This window comes from Solanum lycopersicum, chromosome 2 (assembly GCF_036512215.1).
Source record: "Solanum lycopersicum chromosome 2, SLM_r2.1".
In the NCBI taxonomy this organism is placed as follows: domain Eukaryota; kingdom Viridiplantae; phylum Streptophyta; class Magnoliopsida; order Solanales; family Solanaceae; genus Solanum; species Solanum lycopersicum.
Genome location: NC_090801.1, coordinates 71,577,568 through 71,596,143, shown reverse-complemented (window position 1 = coordinate 71,596,143; position 18,576 = coordinate 71,577,568). Strand labels below are relative to the sequence as shown.

The 18,576-nt window shown below is 34.5% G+C and overlaps 1 protein-coding gene across 2 annotated transcripts; it reads right to left on the bottom strand.

The window, feature by feature from the left end:
* Positions 1-18,576, bottom strand: LOC101256234 (acetyl-coenzyme A synthetase, chloroplastic/glyoxysomal-like). Of its 2 annotated transcripts, none has more exons than XM_004231690.5 (19): positions 18,451-18,576; positions 14,437-14,935; positions 14,211-14,354; positions 13,973-14,128; positions 13,734-13,856; positions 13,232-13,400; positions 10,139-10,221; positions 9,523-9,624; positions 9,361-9,449; positions 9,166-9,256; positions 8,684-8,797; positions 6,775-6,851; positions 6,598-6,676; positions 6,444-6,512; positions 2,320-2,495; positions 2,124-2,180; positions 1,775-1,865; positions 1,589-1,687; positions 1-385 (listed from the first exon to the last, which is right to left on the bottom strand). In XM_004231690.5, the coding sequence occupies exons 2-19, from the start codon at positions 14,866-14,868 to the stop codon at positions 200-202; spliced, it is 2,337 nt and encodes a 778-aa protein (XP_004231738.1). In that variant the 5' UTR covers positions 14,869-14,935; positions 18,451-18,576; the 3' UTR covers positions 1-199. The 2 variants fall into 2 exon arrangements, with proteins under 2 accessions (XP_004231738.1, XP_010315888.1); XM_010317586.4 differs by having other exon boundaries at positions 1-369; positions 18,451-18,575.

The window sequence follows — 18,576 nt, the reverse complement described above, 5'->3', positions numbered from 1 at the left end:
TTACATTGAAAAGAAAATTCACATCTTGATTTTTTATTTCTTGATTTTAAATGTAACCTGATCTTCAAAAGTGTGTTAACCATAAGTTGTTTCAAATTTGGAGGAAAAAGGTACTCACAGTAAAACAGAAACAAAATACCAATCTCTACCAGCACAGTCAGCTTAACCTCTAACTTCACTATATTTAGAAGTTGTTACTTTAGCAATCAGCAAGTGCAATAAGCTGATCAACCACAGTTGGGTCTGCAAGTGTACTAGTGTCCCCAAGCTCATCTAACTGCCTGGAAGCAATTTTCCTCAGAATTCTTCTCATTATTTTCCCACTTCTCGTCTTTGGAAGACCTGGTGCCCAATGTATCTTGTCTGGCGCTGCAAAAGCCCCAATCTGACATGTAAAATGGGAAACTTCAAGCAGTGGTAACAACTTCATGCAGTCTCAAAAATATAAGGAGAATGCTAGTGTAGATTATGCAGTAAAAAATTGTATATTCATAATTATTAGATTAAAAAATTGACCATCTAGCTTAGTTGGCAAAGCGTAAGGCTCTTAACCTTGTGGTCGTGGGTAGGGTCGGGGACGGGTATGGGTTAGGGTTAGGGTTTTTTTCTTCTTCCATATGTGGAGTTGGATGGAAATATATGTTCATAATCATTTTTGGTCTTGTCTGTGCATATAATTAGTGCAGAATTTGTTTTTTTTGTTACAAATATAACAGTTAACAATGTTAGTTAAAAGATGTTAGTGCTTTTAATGATTTTTTAGTCAATTTGGTGATATTTTAATCTTCCAAGTGCCGGCATTAAATAGTTCATGTTATTCAAATAGGTACAAAAGAACATTAAAGCTATGCGGGATGGGACAGGTTTATGTGGAGCGGGAGGGGGTGGGGCAAGAAAAAATAATCTATGCAAGGCTGAGCGGGCTAAGACTTTACGGGTTTAACCCATACCCGCCCCTCCCATTTGCCATCCCTAGTCATGGGTTGAAGCCTCATGGTGGTCATGATAGGTTTACCCTTTGTCTTTCGAAAACCAGGACTCATTAGTAGTGCTCTCTTTTTCTCTTTTTTTTCTACCTTGGTGTTTGTACAAGTGCATGTATGTTTAAATAAGGTAACTCCCCAAAGGAACAAAACTAATAATTCCTTTGGTTTTCATTTTATCTTCTCCAAAAATCCAACGTAACCCTTTTTTCAAATATCCTATCCAATACCACGGGTTTTAGTGTCAGACCCGTCAAGGAGATGATTACTTATGCCAACTACTCTTTCGGTACTGAAACTCCAGAAGAGAAAAGCAACACAAAAAAAACTCGTCTTTCCATTGCATGGTCCCAACAACATTGCAATGGAAAGACGGAACTCTTAAAGCTTGAAGATTGGCACAAACACTCTTTGTAAAAGTCATAGCTTCAGTCCCATGGCTAGATTTTCTCTTCTTATTGTTTTCATTTTCAATTAAGTTTGGAGGGTTTATTAGCAATTTTTGCCCCGTTAGTAGATAGTATTCAAGTAGCTTATGCATAAAAAAAGGGAAACACACACAATAAGCACATGTTGAATTGCCAGAGAGAATGGAATAAATATACCTGATTCCTAACAACCATCACAAGACTTTTTCGCAGGTCATCGCTGTATGGAACACCTTCGACTATAGTAACAAATGCATATATTCCCTGTCCTTTAACCTTTTATGCAAACTCCAAAAGAACAGATTAGAGCAGAAAAGGGAAAATTCCATTTGAACTCGGAAGAGAACTAGACCATGAAAGTACCTCATGCTCCACACCAACCACAGCAGCTTCAGCACACTGAGGATGTGAAACTAGAGCAGATTCCACTTCGGCTGTGCCAATACGATGTCCACTGCATGTGTTAAAAATACTTCATAAAAAAAACAAGTACAACTACCAGTTAAACTAGCTATAAGAAATAGTACCTGCAAACTACTCACTTCCAATTGAATTAGCACTATTAAAGATTACTTCCAGCATAAATGACATTTCAAATTTTCAAAATTGAAAGTTATCCATGCAGTTTCCCAAAGGAATTTCCTTTGTTCCTCTTATTCTTTCGAACTCTAATTAGGCTCTGAGAATACGAAAATTCATATGCAAACTATACCTCACATTAATCACATCATCTACTCTTCCAGTGAGCCAGTAGTAACCATCTTTGTCCCTGAAACAAAAGTTTGAACATGAAAAAGGAAAAATCAGTCAGAAAAGCTTCAAGTAATCAGAAGGAAAACCAATTATGCTTATACGTCCCTTATGACAACATATATAGACAACAAGGAGTGTACTTCAGTAGAAAATACCTGCTGCAGCCATCACCACTGAAATAATATCCAGGGAAGGTACTAAAATATGTGGTTTCATATCTCTCATGATCCCCATGAAGTGTTCGGAATGCCCCAGGCCACGAGCTTTTCACACACAGATACCCACTGCACTCACCTTCAATCTCAACACCTTTCTCATCCACTATTACTGGCTGCATGATTTTAGACATCCTGATCAAATGTTGCATGACTCCAGTTTTACACATAACAACCCCACCCTAAGCTTGGCAGCACAACTTACTTTAGCACTTGAACTATACGGGCGTTTAAATACCTCCTAACATCTTTCAACTGATTTAAACACACCCTTAAGGGATGACTGGAAGAGAGAGCGAGTGTACTCTACTAAAAGCGCGCGAAAATGAAAAGGCTGAATTTTGTAAGCTCCCACGCAGGCCTTTTTTATTGGTCAATATATAACAAATAGTTTAAATAGTTTTTCTTGATATATTAACTCTTTAAAAAATAGGTAAGTTTTGTTATTTAGAGGTAAATGAAATTTGTGGGTTCCCTTTTTACTTTCTTTGAAAAAAAGTTCTTTTTATTTTGTTGTCTTCCTCAATACACATCTTTCTCCATTGAAACACCTCCTCCTCCATCTTCATCCCCACCTCTGTCCACAATTTTCATTTCACTAGTCCTTAATAATTTGTAAAATTCAATACCAATGTCAATTTATTGACGTCAATTTCAGTCTATATTAGTGATGTCGATTTTGCAAATGTAAACTTCCTTGAATTTTGAGTGAACCATTTTGATCCATTTAAATATTTCTCATAGTTCGATGAAGATAATGTGAATATTATAGTGAATTTTCTTCTTTAAAGTTATTTTTAAAAAATGTTGAATAGTGAAGAAGAAAAGAAAGTATTGAAGGTTGTGAACAACAAAAAAGAAGAAAGAGAGGAGGGGTATGTATTTATAAATTAATTAATTAGTGTAATTAATTTTAAAAAGTGTTTGAGAAATCATCGTGAATAAGTAAAAAAGAAAAAAAATTTAATGTCGTGGTGTCTACATGGTTATGATGCGACGCTTACGTGGCTATGATGTGGCTGGTGAGAGCGGTGTTATGATCTCAGGGTGGAAAAAATCACTTCAAAGTTGTTAAGGGGGTATTTTTAACTGCTAAAGTAAGTTAAATGAAAATTACCATTAACAAACAAAAAACTACAAACTAAGAGCATCCCGACCTCACTGCTTAGAGGAGTGATCTCATCAACTCAAACTATTTACATAATTTCTGCCAAAAACTCCTACATCTATATGCTCTTTTAGTATTCTTATACATGTCTATCCTCACTGTAATATCTCGAATTATTCCCTCCACTGTCTCAAAATACTGTATTTGTACTCCTTTGAAATGCTTCCAGTTCCTTGCCTTCCAAATGAGATACACTATTGCTCCCCAAATAGCAGTCACCACCTCTTACTTATACTTCTTCCAATGCTTCAACTTTATCATCTCCAATGAAGGTTTTAACTCTCTTGCAGGGATATAGATATTGGCCCATTGTAATAATTCAGCGCTAACCTTTGCAACATAATCACACTCCACAAATAGGTGTTTATGTGACTCTATCATTCCATTTTGACACAGGCAGCATCTACTGTATTCTATAGCTACTCCCATATTTATCAGCCTATCCTTTGTGAGCAATCTATTTTGCATTGCTAGCCACAAAAAAAGTCTCTGCTTATGTAGTACTATAGAGTTCCAAACTAATTTAGCCACCTCAAGTTTCTCTTGTTTGCCTATCAGAGCATTATATCCACTTGTTATTGAATACTTCCCGTTTGCTGTAAGGTTGAACTGCCCTTGCGTATACCAGTATTGCATCATATTTTTCAGGGAGTTGATTTTCCTCCAGTACCAACTACTATCAACTGGTGTTTTGTGAGTCCAGATTGTATCAGTTTTTATATAAATCTCATGCACCCATTTCACCCATAATGATTCTTACTCATAACCAATTGCCGTATAAGCTCTCCATCAGAGGCTACATTCCATTTACCACATCCTTTTATATTAAGTCCACCCTGATTCTTTGGATAACATATTTTCTCCCAGGAAACCAACGACACTTCCCTTTTTTCTTGTTACCTCCCCATAAATACTCTCTGCATTTCTTATCCACCTCCTTCACTACACTCTGAGGTAGGATAAACACTGATCCCCAAAAATTGTATATGGAGAACAAGACTGCCAAGATTACTTGAAGTCTGCCTGCATAGGAAAGTTGTTTTGCATAGGTGTATTTGATCCTGCTCGTTATTTTATCAACTAGCTGATGGCATTCCATTTTCCCCCACCTTTTTGATGTGAGAGGGAGTCCCAAACATCTAATGGGAAAAACTCCTTGTGTGAATCTAGTAATTTCCAGGAGCTGCTCTTTCACATTGTCATTCGCACCTGCTAAGAATAGACTAGACTTCTCCATATTGGCCACAAGCCCAGTGGTAGCACTAAAATGTAGCAAAGCTTCCATGACTCTTGTAGATTTAGTATTTCCTTTACAGAATATCATTAAGTCGCCTTGCAAACACCAAGTGGTTTAACCTGATATCTTTGCACATAGGATGAAATCTAAAATCTGGCAGATATAACATACTCTTCAGCAGCCTTGAGAGGTACTCCATAACTAGTACAAATAGTAAAGGAGATACAGGGTCCCCTTGTCTCAGTCCTCTTTTCCCCTCAAAATATCCATAGCCTTCCCCATTAATCTTGACAGTTATTTGGGAGTTGACACACATATCATGATCCATCTGATGAATTTTTTGAGGAAATCCATACCCTTCCAATGCTTCCTCTAGGAATTCCCAGCTCATCATATCATATGCCTTTTTTAGATCAATCTTCATCAAACATCTAGGAGTAGTCTTCCTGTTATAATGTCTTAACAAGTCATGACAAATCAATATATTATGGATCATTGATCTTCCTTGCACAAAGGCTGGTTGATTATCAGCTACTAAATGATTTAAGGCTCCTTTCAGTCTTGTACAAATCGTTTTTGAGATGCATTTGTAGATTACATTACAACATGCAATTGTTCTAAACTGACTTGCCTGCTCTGGTGCCTCCACTTTTGGAATGAGTATAATGTTAGTGGCATTCACTTGTTTCAGTAGGTGTCCAGTCTGGAAGAACTCCAAGACTGCTGTTGTTATATCTCCTCCTACTATTCCCCATGCCTCTTTAAAGAAGCCACTACCATAGCCATCAGGACCAGGGCTTTTTGTATTGTCTATCTTAAACATGACTTGCTTGACATCATCTTCAGTGAATGGCTCAATTAGCTGCATTTGATGATTTATTCTAAGGACAAGTCCACCCACTCTCATCTTTCAATTGAGTAGTTGCCAGTTTTAATCTTCTACGCTTTAACACTAAGAGGAAATATCCCGTGTTGTCATCCCCTAACTTCAACCATGTAGCTTTACTTTGTTGCTGCAAATACACCTCTTCTAGGTATGAGATATGTTTAAATTGTGCATAACTGTCCCTTTCCATTTTCTGAAACTCCTGATTAAGAGGTTTCTCATTAACAACTTTTGAGCCTTCTTTACATCTCCCTATCCTGGTCTACTCTCTTTATTATGCCATTAAATTGGAGATTCAACTTCTTTAGACTTTTTTTCAATAGTTTCAATTTCCTCACTACCTGGAACAATTTACACCCTTGAATAGTCACTCCCCAACCATCTTTCACCAGACTTTGGAATTGTGGTGCTTGCCCCCATGCATTACAATATAAAAAGATCTTTGCATCCTTAACCTTTCCTCAATTAGAGTTATCTTTATTAGGCAGTGGTCACTAATGCCTTCAGGCAAGTAAGACGCCATACTTGAGGGCACACTTATCAACCATTCATCATTTATTAGAACCCAATCTATTTTTGAATATATTCTTCCCTCACTACCCTTATCACTCCAAGAATATTGATTACCTTGATGAGGCAATTCTAAAGTAAGTTGTGCTGCCAAGTTTAGAGGTTTTTCTTATGTGTTTTCTCTTCCTACAATACAAAATAAAAGATTGGATGCTAATCATACTTGGTGATCTATTTATTACTTTATTGTCTCAAGTAGGTACCTGGACTCCAAAGAAAGGAAGAGTAGCAGAACCAGGTTTCTGCGGCCACGCTCCTGGTAAAGGAGTAATCTAGAAGGAAATAATTAAGATTGAAGTAAGATATTAATTCTTCAGTGAGTGATAACAATGATGAAATAAGCAGTAACTGAGATACCATGAAACCACCGGTTTCTGTTTGCCACCATGTATCAGATATGGGGCACCTTGCATCACCTATCACATTGAAAAACCACCTGCTCAAAGACAAACAGAAACTTGAAGAAGGCAACTCGTGGATGTCTTATTTTTGAGGAAAAAGAACACACAAAAGATATATATGTATAGTTGACACCTCCATGCACTTGGATTGATAGGCTCACCCACACTTCCAAGCACCCGTAAAGATTTGCGTGAATATCGAGAGACATGCTGAAAAGTCAAATAAACAAATATATATATATATATATATAATATATATAAAAGCTATGACACTTGTATTTGTTGATATTAAGTTATAATCAATGATTTCAAAAGCAAAAGCATGGATTTTTTTTCTATTTGATAAAGTAAGTATATTATTATATGAACGGAACACCTCACAGACAAGGTGCATGTATAAAGCATAAAATTTTCATACCAAAGCATGAATTAATATGAATAACACCCAATCATCTGTAGTCTATGTTGCTCGAACTCTTCAAAAATACAAACGGATGCATGTTGGACCCTTTAGTACATTTTCAGAGGATCCAACGCAGGACATACAATTAAACGAGGGATACACAAGGATTAATAAGGTAAATTATCTTTCCACTCTTATAGAAACATTACATTGACATTTCCTTGTTTTGTTCATTTCCAAGTATCTTTCTTAATAGATGAAATCTTTTACCTTTTCTTTTTAGATAAAGTCATAAATTTCATTAAAAGAAGGACAAAACATGCCCATATACAAGTATACCAAAAAGATAACCTTTAGAAAAGATATGGTTCAAAAAAGACACCCAATATTCTATACATCCTCATGGGAGCACCATGAAGAAATAAGGGATAAGGGGCTATTCCTCAAGTGTACGAAATCCTTACTCCCACAAAGCTCTCCAACTTCTCTCTCCGCATAGTCCATATAAGTTCCAGCGGAGCAACATCCCATGTCAAACATTGTTTCTTTCACAGTGTTCTCATCACTCGCTCGAGTTCGAACTATCTCAGAATTTCCCACCATAAACGAGATGTTATCCAATATAAAGAGGAGGTGATTCACATCTTTAGTTGATTCTTCACACATGATGCACCAACATAAGTAACCTTCCTCTTCCTCAAGTTGTCTACTATCAAGATCACTCCTTGCACAACTAACCAAGTTAGAAAACAGGCTTTCACGGTGCCCTAAGGATCCATATCAAGATATGTCAAAAAGTTGAATCCTTAATCAAAAGCTTCTCGTACTTGACAAAAAATTCTTCACTTCCACGCCCCTAACTCCATACATCTTGAATATCCAATGAATTTCTTTGTTGGTGAAGCAAATCGACAAAAATATGAAACTCTTCAACATCCCAATTTTGCAAGTTTCTCCTAAACCTCAAAAATCTTAAATCACTTCTATCCATTGTGGACTCAATAATTGTACGATTAATGTGTTTCTTGTGCATGAAATTCTTAGATGTTTGGAATTGTAATTCTCAAAATGTTGTTCCACCACCATCCATGTCTTCAAAAACTCATCCTATTCCCATCACTTATCTTCAATGAAATATTCGCATAGAACTCATTTCTCATGTAAGAGTTAAAGTAGTTTGTTAAGATCTCTATTACCCAATATTGCAAATTTCTCGTGAACTCGTACGAAAGCACAAAAGTGCCACAGATACAAGAAACTGTATGTCATGGACAAATATAAAATACCTTTCCAACAAATCAATTCTTCAAGTATATAGATAATCATGAATGCCAAGCCAATCAATCTTTTCTTTTTCTAAATTTAATTATAAAAAGAACACCCGATAAATAGATTTATCCATTTCCTTGAGATATATTTTCAGGCTTTTCATGCATGCTACAGCCTACATGATACCTCAATAGGACTTAAGCTCTTGTACAAAGCCAATGAGTGCTTGTTGTTTGCGGAACCACTAGACCAGCTCTATAATTGCCCTTTAAACGATGGTAATTCTAACTACATACAACGAAAAAAGTACATTCGCAGTACCGAAAACAACTATCTAGATATCAATGAAAATAAGTAGACATATACTTGCCTCATCTCCCTCACGCATCAGAGATCTCACCAGTGTTGGAGCTGTATAAAATATTGAAACCTTATACTTATCAACAATATCCCAACAACGCCCGACATCAGGATAGTTTGGGGCCTACAAATAAAAATAACCAAATGTTAGAAAGAAGATGCTAGGCAAGCGGAAGCCTGCCTTCACAAGGTTACACATTTTTATCAAACCGTATGTCGTTCCCAATTTGTATTAAAGATTGTGAGTATTTCATGGAAAATCATATTATGTATTAGAATTTCTACCATTTGGCGATCTGCTCGCATACGAGATATTTCTCATTATTAATAAAATTATTTAATTTATAGAAAAAATGGAAATACAAGAGAAAGAAAACTGAAATTAAATTATTCAAACTTGTTTTTTATTTAAACTACTCTTGCTAAATGCTTTCACTTAATCAAGATATATTGGGACAAACGGGTTATGTTTGGTAATAATAAAATAAATACCCCTTCAAAAACAACAACGGTTGCTCCATTTAGCAAAGGTCCATAGGTTACATAACTATGCCCAGTAATCCAACCACAGTCAGCTGTACACCTACAAATATTGAAAATATCCAAGGAAAATGCATTTCAAGAATTCTGACCTAGTTTTAGAATAATGAACTAAAGTATAGAAGAAAGAGTAGTTCTTGGAATTACCAATATATGTCTGTCGGCTTGTAGTCAAATGCATACTTGAATGTAGTAGCAGTGTACACCATATATCCTCCCGTTGTATGCAAGACACCCTTTAAATAAAATGAAAAATATAAGACATTAAACATGTGAAAACAAAGAGTGCAACTCCAAGAAGCATAAAACCTTAGGCTTTCCGGTACTCCCACTAGTGTAGAGCAGAAAAAGGGGATCTTCCGCATCAACCCACTCCACATCACATGTTACTGGATATTTCAAAATAACATCCTGGAATTACGCAAGAAAATTGGACTCAACTGATCAATTAGAAGTGAAATCCAGAAGGAATAAAAGAGATCAGCAGCCTAATATCGACTGTATGGTCCAGATATACAATTGTTATGTACATTGGACTATAAAAATAAGGTCAAGACACATGGAAGGAAAAGAGTTGTCATCCAAAAAAATAAGGAGAGACAGCAATGAAAAACATAAAAAATGTTTGCAGTTGTGACACCCAACATAACTATGTGCTCATTAACAGAATCCACAATTACTTAATATATCTGCCAGACAACCATGCTCATTAAAAAAATTTGTACATATATCTTGCAAGCAGTAACTCTGCTGAACATCTACAGAAATCGACATTACAATTAGAAAATGAAAAATATTTACATGAATCCTAACTATGAGGAACAACAGAATATAAGAAAGGTATGTCTGAGAGAGATCTCTGCAACTACAGAAGCTTCAAAATTAAAGGGGTATCAATTCTCTAATTAAGCTAGGTATTGCTAACCTGCCACCAAATGTCTCGCCCCTTGGTCCATTTAGTCATTTCCTTTTTCATTGCTGATTCATTTTCATATGTCAAACACACATCTGCAAGGTGAAATAAGAAATGGAGATGGAAACCTATAAACCCTTGTAATGTAAACATTGTTTTAAAAATAGATTTCCACTTAATGAAAAAGAGAAAATATTGGGTGCATAGTACAGAGTTTCAAACTGTGCTCTAGCTGGCCCTCGGTGATTTCTTAGTTATACAACCAAAAAAAAAAAGATGTATAATCAGCTAAGTTTCTACACCGGCCTCCTTCACCCTCAACGATATCAATTACTATTGTGGACAAAAAACCTATCTCTAAAGTGGAGCCTAGTTTAAGCTGCCAAACAAGTGATGATTGAATGATAGAGAAATCACTAGTAGGGATATGGATGGAATCTCTCTCAGTAAAGAGAGTTGTAGGCCAGAAGCAATTCCCTATCTTGGCCGCGGGCAAGCTTCCTTAGAAGACTCTGAAGCTTTGTCCTTTTTTGGAGGGTTGGTCTGTTTTTCAATAAAGTGAATGCTCAAATAAATAATCCTACACACATACATGGTTTTCTACAAAAAAAAAAAGGAATCCATTAATAGCATGCACGCAATCAGGCAAGTAAGCAACACATTGTTAACATTCTCTCCCGTTTTCTAGTATATGACGTACCAACTAATGCAAATTGTCCTTGTCACTTTGTTCTCCACTCTTCTCACCTCTTGGGAAAGACAAGCTACCTTTAGCTAGGAGCCTCTTTTCCTTCTGCCCAGCTCCCCGAAAACAACAATCGATTTGCATGTGTTAAGCATATAGCTAGTGTTCCTTCTGAGCCAGGATCAAACTCTCCTTTTGAGTATGATTGGGTTTCTATGCTTTTCTTAGATAATGCGGGTTAAGAGTGAAGCTATCGCACCTAAGGCGAAAGGCTCTGTTTGGCTCGATAGGTGGCAGGCTCAGAACAAGAGGATAAAGACAATGGGGAAGTTTAGTTATTAAGTTCCTTTATTAAGATAAGGATAAGATAAAGAGAGGAAGTGTATATATATATAACTATTATTTAGTTAGACGAAAGTGAAAGAAGTAGAATCAAGCCATTCATCTGAAAAAAGCTTTTTGCCTTATTTGCCCAATGGGCTGAATGGAGGAAGGAATGTGTTTTTGAGTTTGATTGGTGGAGATGGATCCAGCGACTGCTGAAAGACTCAAAAGAAATGAAACACATCGAAGAAAGTAGCCGACTATCATCAACCAGAAGATACTCTCAGGGGAACTCACTATGGACTACTTATTCCGATTGAGTGTTATATACTCCTCTATGTCTTGTATATTCAGGAGCACTTTAGCATATTCAAAGTCAACATTCCTTTTGTTTATCCATAGTTTTTCAATAGGCTTCTGTACTTTCTAGAAGCAGCAGATGATCAGGCAGCCTTCAAAGTAGATAGCATCACCCAGTGATTCCAAAGAGATTCATGAGCATATATTCCAGAGTTTGTTACCGCATAAGAGATGTTTATATTCTGCTTCATGCTTATTAAAGCAGTTTAAACCACTTGTGATGCTCTCTTTATTTGTATGTTGATGTTCAATAATTTGGTCTCAATTCATTCATGAGACTTAACCTAAAGCAAAATATGTATACCTCTTAATGAAGAATCATTTACTGCCATTGCCAGTTATTAGCTCTCCGTTCTTCTTTATTAAGTCTTCCCATCCAATATTTGCATCATCCCCAATGATAAACCAAGAGAAATGAGCAACGTCAGGCCAAATGGGTAATGTCACATCTTGGACAGGGGCTAATATTGTTTGCTACTCTAAATTACCATCAGTGTGTCAGATATGACCAAGTATCTGTGCAAATAACATTCTAATTGGTCTTCAACTTGAAGAGTAAATGTTGTCCAACCAATCAACATAAGTTCAATTAGGCTGAAATATCATAACTCCTTGGACTTATGTTGTGAATGTAGACTCTACACATCTCCCTTTTGTTGATGGTGTAAAGCACAACTAGTAAATTACAAACAATATATGACATTATTATGACCTGTACAAGTATGACGATCAGACTGATCAAGTTGGACAGTCCAAGATCCTATCTTGTTCTCTTAAACCCTCCACTTTGCGAAATGATATTTTACATGGATTAATATTTTTGAAATTGATAACATGATTTTTTACATGGATTAATTTGCCCGTTTAATCAGGAAATGGAAATCACAATGCATCGCTTGACATCCAATAAATAATCTACTAAGATGCCACTGTCCCAAAACTTCACCACTGTATGAAAAACTATGATACTTATTTGTAATGAGGTAGATGATTTTATTGTTAATTTGAAAATCTCCTCTATACAAGTAACAAAAACATACCCAGTGAATCCTACAGGCCAGAAGTGAGGGGAGGGTAGAATATACACAGACCTTTCCAGCAGCTCGTAGAGGTAAAGAAACTGTTTCCAAAAAACCATCAGCTCAGATGTTCTCTATACGAGCAGTATATGAAAAAATAGAGAATCTACCATAATATGGATCTCCACAAGCAACACCCAATCTTCTGTACACATTGCAATTTAGTGGGTGCACCAAAAAGAAATTAGGAATGAAAGGTTATTCCTGAAATGTGCATAGTCATTATTTACCCATCAAAATCTCTCCTATTTCTTTACATCCACAAAACCCACGTAAGTGCTAGTAGGAAATACTCCACTTTTTGGTACGACAATTTGATTTACGAGTAGACACTAACCAATATACAAGAAATTTGACTGGTGCAAATTACTTCCTGCACCATGAAAGTTCACTTTTTCATTTGTGAAATAAATTTTGGAAAGATATGGTTTATGGTAAGCAATCATATTCTAGTTAATTTGTTAGCGATAATCCCAATTGACAGCAACGAAAATTGAAGTTGTCAACAAAAGATAATGACAATGAACATATAATGATGGGTTTGACAAGCGCACAAAAATTGGCTCATCAAATTATAATAAGTATTTGCTACAAATTGCAATATAAAAATATGGAGAAAATTAAATGAATCGAATAGAGATTCGATTATCTTCTCACCTGTAACGATGCCCTTTTGAGCAGATTCTAGAAGGGCACTATCAACAATTTCTTTGAGATAAATAATCTTGGACCCCCTCCTAACAGCATTGCATGTTATGACAACCTTTGGTCTGCAATCTATGATCCTTTGAGCAAGAGATTCAGCTGAGAAACCAGCAAACACAACCTGAAGCATAAAACAGCTGGATTATGATGTTTCCTACCCTATGTATCTAGTGATTAAAAGGAGGAAGATATGAAATGTTGTTTGTTCTAATTAAAGGTCATTGTTCACTTAGTAAGAATCAATTTGACAATTTTATGGAGTGAAATTGGACGATAACTTATGTGTGTTTTTAAAGACAAATATAGGCATTGGAATGCAATGCTAAGAAGAAAGCTTTAAAAAAATCCAAATTTAAATGAAAAAACAAGTCCAAAGATGATGAAGATTTAATCAAAAAGGGGAGCGAACATTCAATTTGAAACAAAAGAGAATATAAATTAGACTAGCTATTACCGAGTGAATGGCACCAATACGAGCACAAGCAAGCATTGCAATTGGTAGCTCCATAAGCATGGGTAAGTAGATGACAACTGCATCACCCTTGTGAACTCCAACATCTTTCAAATAATTTGCTAGCTGGTAAAAAATAATATTAGAAACTTCTACTATATTTTTGCACATTGTTTTACAAGAGGAAAAATAAAAATATATAAGTTTGTATGTGGAACATGACGTAGAATGCAAAAGAAAACCTGGCAAACTCTAGCCAAGAGTTGATTGTACGTCATAGAACTATCAAGACCAGGTTCGTTTCCTTCCCAGTAAATTGCTGTTTTGTCACCCTTTCCAGACTCGATGTTTCTATCCAAGCAGTTGTAGCAGATATTTGTCATTCCACCCTTGAACCACTGTTAAGAAACAATGACAGACACTAAGAAAAACAAAAGTTGGTAACAAGTTTATGAGAAATAAAATGGATAGGTCACTGACCTCGATCTTGATTTTCCCCTTTCGAACATCAAAATTCTCACAGTAAACCTGCTGGCCCCATTTCTCTCTCCAGTAAAATTCTGATGCAATATCAGACCAGAATCCTGAGGGATCGTGGACCGACCTTTGATACATCTCCAAATACTGAACAGAAGATTGAAGGGTCTAATTGGAAGCAAGTATTAAATAGATAGATTGAAGAAAAGATGATGAGTATGGAAGGAACCTTCTGAGAAGAAGAAACATGAGCCTGGCTAGAGAAAACTTCGCTGGGAAAGATGAGATCATCCTCCTCGGAAGCAAGTGCATCACCTAAGATAAGAGCATTCAATCTGGTTATCCTGTCGGCTCCGGAAGGCAAGTGGGCCATGGATTCCACATGGCGCAAGTGATTGCATGTCGTCAAGTTCTTCCTTGGACTAACAGACGACAAGGAAGCAGTGAACGGGTCTTCCATCCTCACCAAGGGACTGCCCCCGAATTCAGACGGCAAGCGAGTAAGGAACGTGAAGGAAGGCCTCTTGAAACTGATTGACGGTCTGCTCAGCGGGGACTTCGCAGTGGGAGAGATAGGAAACAGAGATTTTGAAGTGTAAATACAGCTAGTGCTGTTAATAATAGTGGTATTGTTGCTATGATGGGTCATCCTTCCTTCCATAACTATTTTTATGGTGCTTCCCTATTTAGCAGGGAATACTAGTTTTCTACTGGAAAAAATGATGAAGCTGAAAAAATGGATAAGGAGAGGATAATAAATTGAAAGAAAAAGATAAAAAATAATAATAATAATAATAATAATAACAACAATAAAAATGGAATAAGGAAAAGAGGTAGAATACGTGAATAAGAAAAGAAAGAAAAGTAGTGAAGAAGGAATGTTCGAATTAGAAAAAGAATAATAATAATAATAATATATATATATATATATATATATGATAAAAAGAATGTAAAAATGTACACGAAACAGTAAAAAAAATACTTTAAAAATGAAAAATACAAAAAGTATAGTGTTTAAAATATTTAAGATATTTTATTATTATCATTAAAAAACAAAACTATTAAAAAGGGTAAGAAAAGAAAAAGAAGAAAATCAATGTAAAAAAAAATAAAAAAAAGGAAAGTTAAACAATAAAAAAAAACAAATAAAAATAAATAAAATAAAATAAAAGAGAGAATTAAGAAGCATGCAAATGTTGAAAGCAAAAAAAAATTAATAAAAATGTGTAAAAACTTCACATGTCTACAAAATAGTGCAGTTTTAATTATGTTAATACAAATCAAAGAATGAGGGTAAATACATTTGTCTTAATAATACAATATTCATAAATTAGTTTAAGTCATAAATGTCCATAAAGCGACCGTGCTAGAACCACGGGACTCGAGGGATGCCTAATACCTTCCCCTTGGTCAATAGAATTCCTTACCCGAACTCGTTCGCAGACCAAACAAAGAGTCATTTCTTTTTTATTAGGGATTAAACAAAAAAGGTGACTTGGAACATCGTAACTCAATTCCAAGTGGCGACTCTGAAAAAATCAAAATAATCCCCTAATTAATTACGTCACTTAAATTGGAAAAACCCTTACGCCGCCGCGCGAAAAAGGGGTGTGACACATTTTTACCCTTGGTCGTCCTCTCACTTCACTCTTCTATATAATAAGATAATAGAAATAATATGTGAAGAGGTTTATTTTCTATCAAATATTTTCACGTAGTTTATATGAATCTATTTATCTTTATATTTCATATAAAAGATATAGATCAAATATAATAAACGAGTTAATAATTTTAAAAAAACATACTCATTTGAGATTGAATATATTGAAACTTAATAATCAGTAGCGTAACATTTCGGATAACTTTATGGAAAAACATATTTGACGAGTGATAACAATTATCTTTTGATATAAATGCAACTAAAGAATCTAAATACCGATGTGATTCATGCAAAAATCACACAAATTTAAATTGTATAACTGAAAAAGAAACAAGAACGATTGATAAACGAAATATTTAAAGGAGTTTTATCATATCAATATGAAAAAGAATAATAAGTCGTGTAGATGTATTTCATTAGTATTTTTCAGTTACTTTATAGTGAAATTCTTAAATACTCAAGGAAAAAAGGTACACCGGAGTATATGTTGTACTATAAAAATTCAAACTCATTGATATTCCAATAAAATGTACAAAGTGACATCAAATACCTGTCCAAACAAAAAAATTACTAAGAAAATATATCTTGACATATTGATTAATAATGTACTATCCCTCATTTAGTAGATTATATATGTTAAATTTGTTAAGTTTCATTTCAATCGTCATCTCAAAACGATCTTCATAATTAATATATAATAAAAAAAAATAAAGTGATAATATTATGTTTGGAAATAAATATAACTATATAATTGATTGAAAAAAAAGTAATCCTTTAATATTTATTTTAATGACCACGCGAAGCGCGGCCAAGATCTCTAGTTATCTAGTATAAAAGGAGAAGTAAAAACGCCTATTTGTCAGCACCACGAAAAAGAGAATTTAAGAATTATTAAATTAATTTAAATATAAAATTAAAAAATTAAAAATTGTAAACAATACAAAAATAACTAAAAATTCAAAAATCAGTTTTTACAATTTTTTAAAAAAAATTCAAAAATTTAAAGTTATCTTAACTTTTTACGTTTTTTAAAAATATTTTTTATTCTTTTGATTTTGAGTAAAAAATGTGAGAAATAAAATAATATTATAATAATTAGTATCATCTTTACTAAAATTTTAAAGAATTAAATTAAATTTATAATTAATTAACTAAATCTTCTATATATAATAGGAGAAGCAAAAAGTAAAAAGGAAAAAGATAAAATCTATAAACTTCATGTTTATCTAACTTTCTATTCAAATTTGAAAATTTACTTAAAGAATAATCAAATACGGTTTAATTTAAATCTGAAAAATAAATAAATATGTAAAATACGATTTGTTTCAAATATGTAACCATTTTTTATTTTTGAATTCCTATAATAAAGGCAATCACCACCCATTATCCATTTGCTTCATTCATTCTATATGTCTTCTTTTTTAGAAAACTTTTATTCATTTTTGTTACTATTATCCTTTAGAACAATCATTTTTCAGAGTGAGAAATTCATCTTTAGTGCACAGATATATTGCTTCAACCAGTGAATTATCATATGCATTAATTTAAAATTAGATATGAAAAACTATTCAAGAATTGTTTAAATCACATATTAAAAGATGATTAACTTATTTAAGAGTCGTTTGATAGGATGTATTATTTGAAATAGTCCTTGGATTAAAATTTAATTCACCTAATACAATGTTTGGTGACACAATTCATCTCAATCACACCTAATACATGGATAACATAATACACCATATGTGGTCTTATCTAATACTAAGAATATCTTGAGATTGCTAATCCCATAGTAATACTTGGATAAGGAAACAAAATGCCTGAATTGCCCTTCAATTTCATTATACAAATTTTACAATTGGTAGAGAAATTCACGTTCTGCTCTTCGGATACTTCACTGGTTTTATTAAAGTGATAAAATTTCTTTTGGACAAGAAAAAAATGTATGGATTTTTCAGTTACAAAATCTGATCTTCTAAAGCTTTTTCTTGCTTGATGGGAAAACCGTACAATCCACTAGCCATTTTCTCGTCCTCAGTACTCCCTCTCATCAATACCAGAGCACAACATTTTGTAACTGTGAAACAAACTAAAAATATTTTTCTCCTCTCTCGTCTTATAACACTACTACCTGATCTGTTATTTCCTCACACATTGAGTCAATAAAATCAATAAAGTTTTGATTTTTGTGAAAATTCTTTAATTGTATTTTATTTAACGGAAAAGGACCTAAAATACCCTTGAAGTATTAAAAACCTCTGGACCTTCATCAGGCTTGACCGAGACCTGCTCTGGTTAAGCCCACCCTGCCCATTGGATGCCCCTGAAGTTAGGCTGGTAATAGCCTAGCTCCAACCTTATGGTGTCCAGTGCTTTCCCCATTGGGTGAGCAGCAGCATATAAATAACAGGTACTGTATTCAGAGGCGAATCAAGAATTTAAAGTCAAAGACGGCGTGCAAAAGTTTTTTCATATATACACATACTTTGAGCTCTAAAACCGGTTCGTTTTGCATTTTCAAGTCAGTACAGCAGATCACATGATAGAAAAGAAGAAGTCATTTAAAGTTACAAACTTTTTACTAACCTTGAAACTGGTTTCCAATATCAGCTGCAATCTTTTTAGCAAGCCAAGAAGCTTCATCCAGTGAAGCTCGCGCTAATGGATGGATGAGAATGTCATCCACAAAAATGGGTGGATTTAGTTAAAACG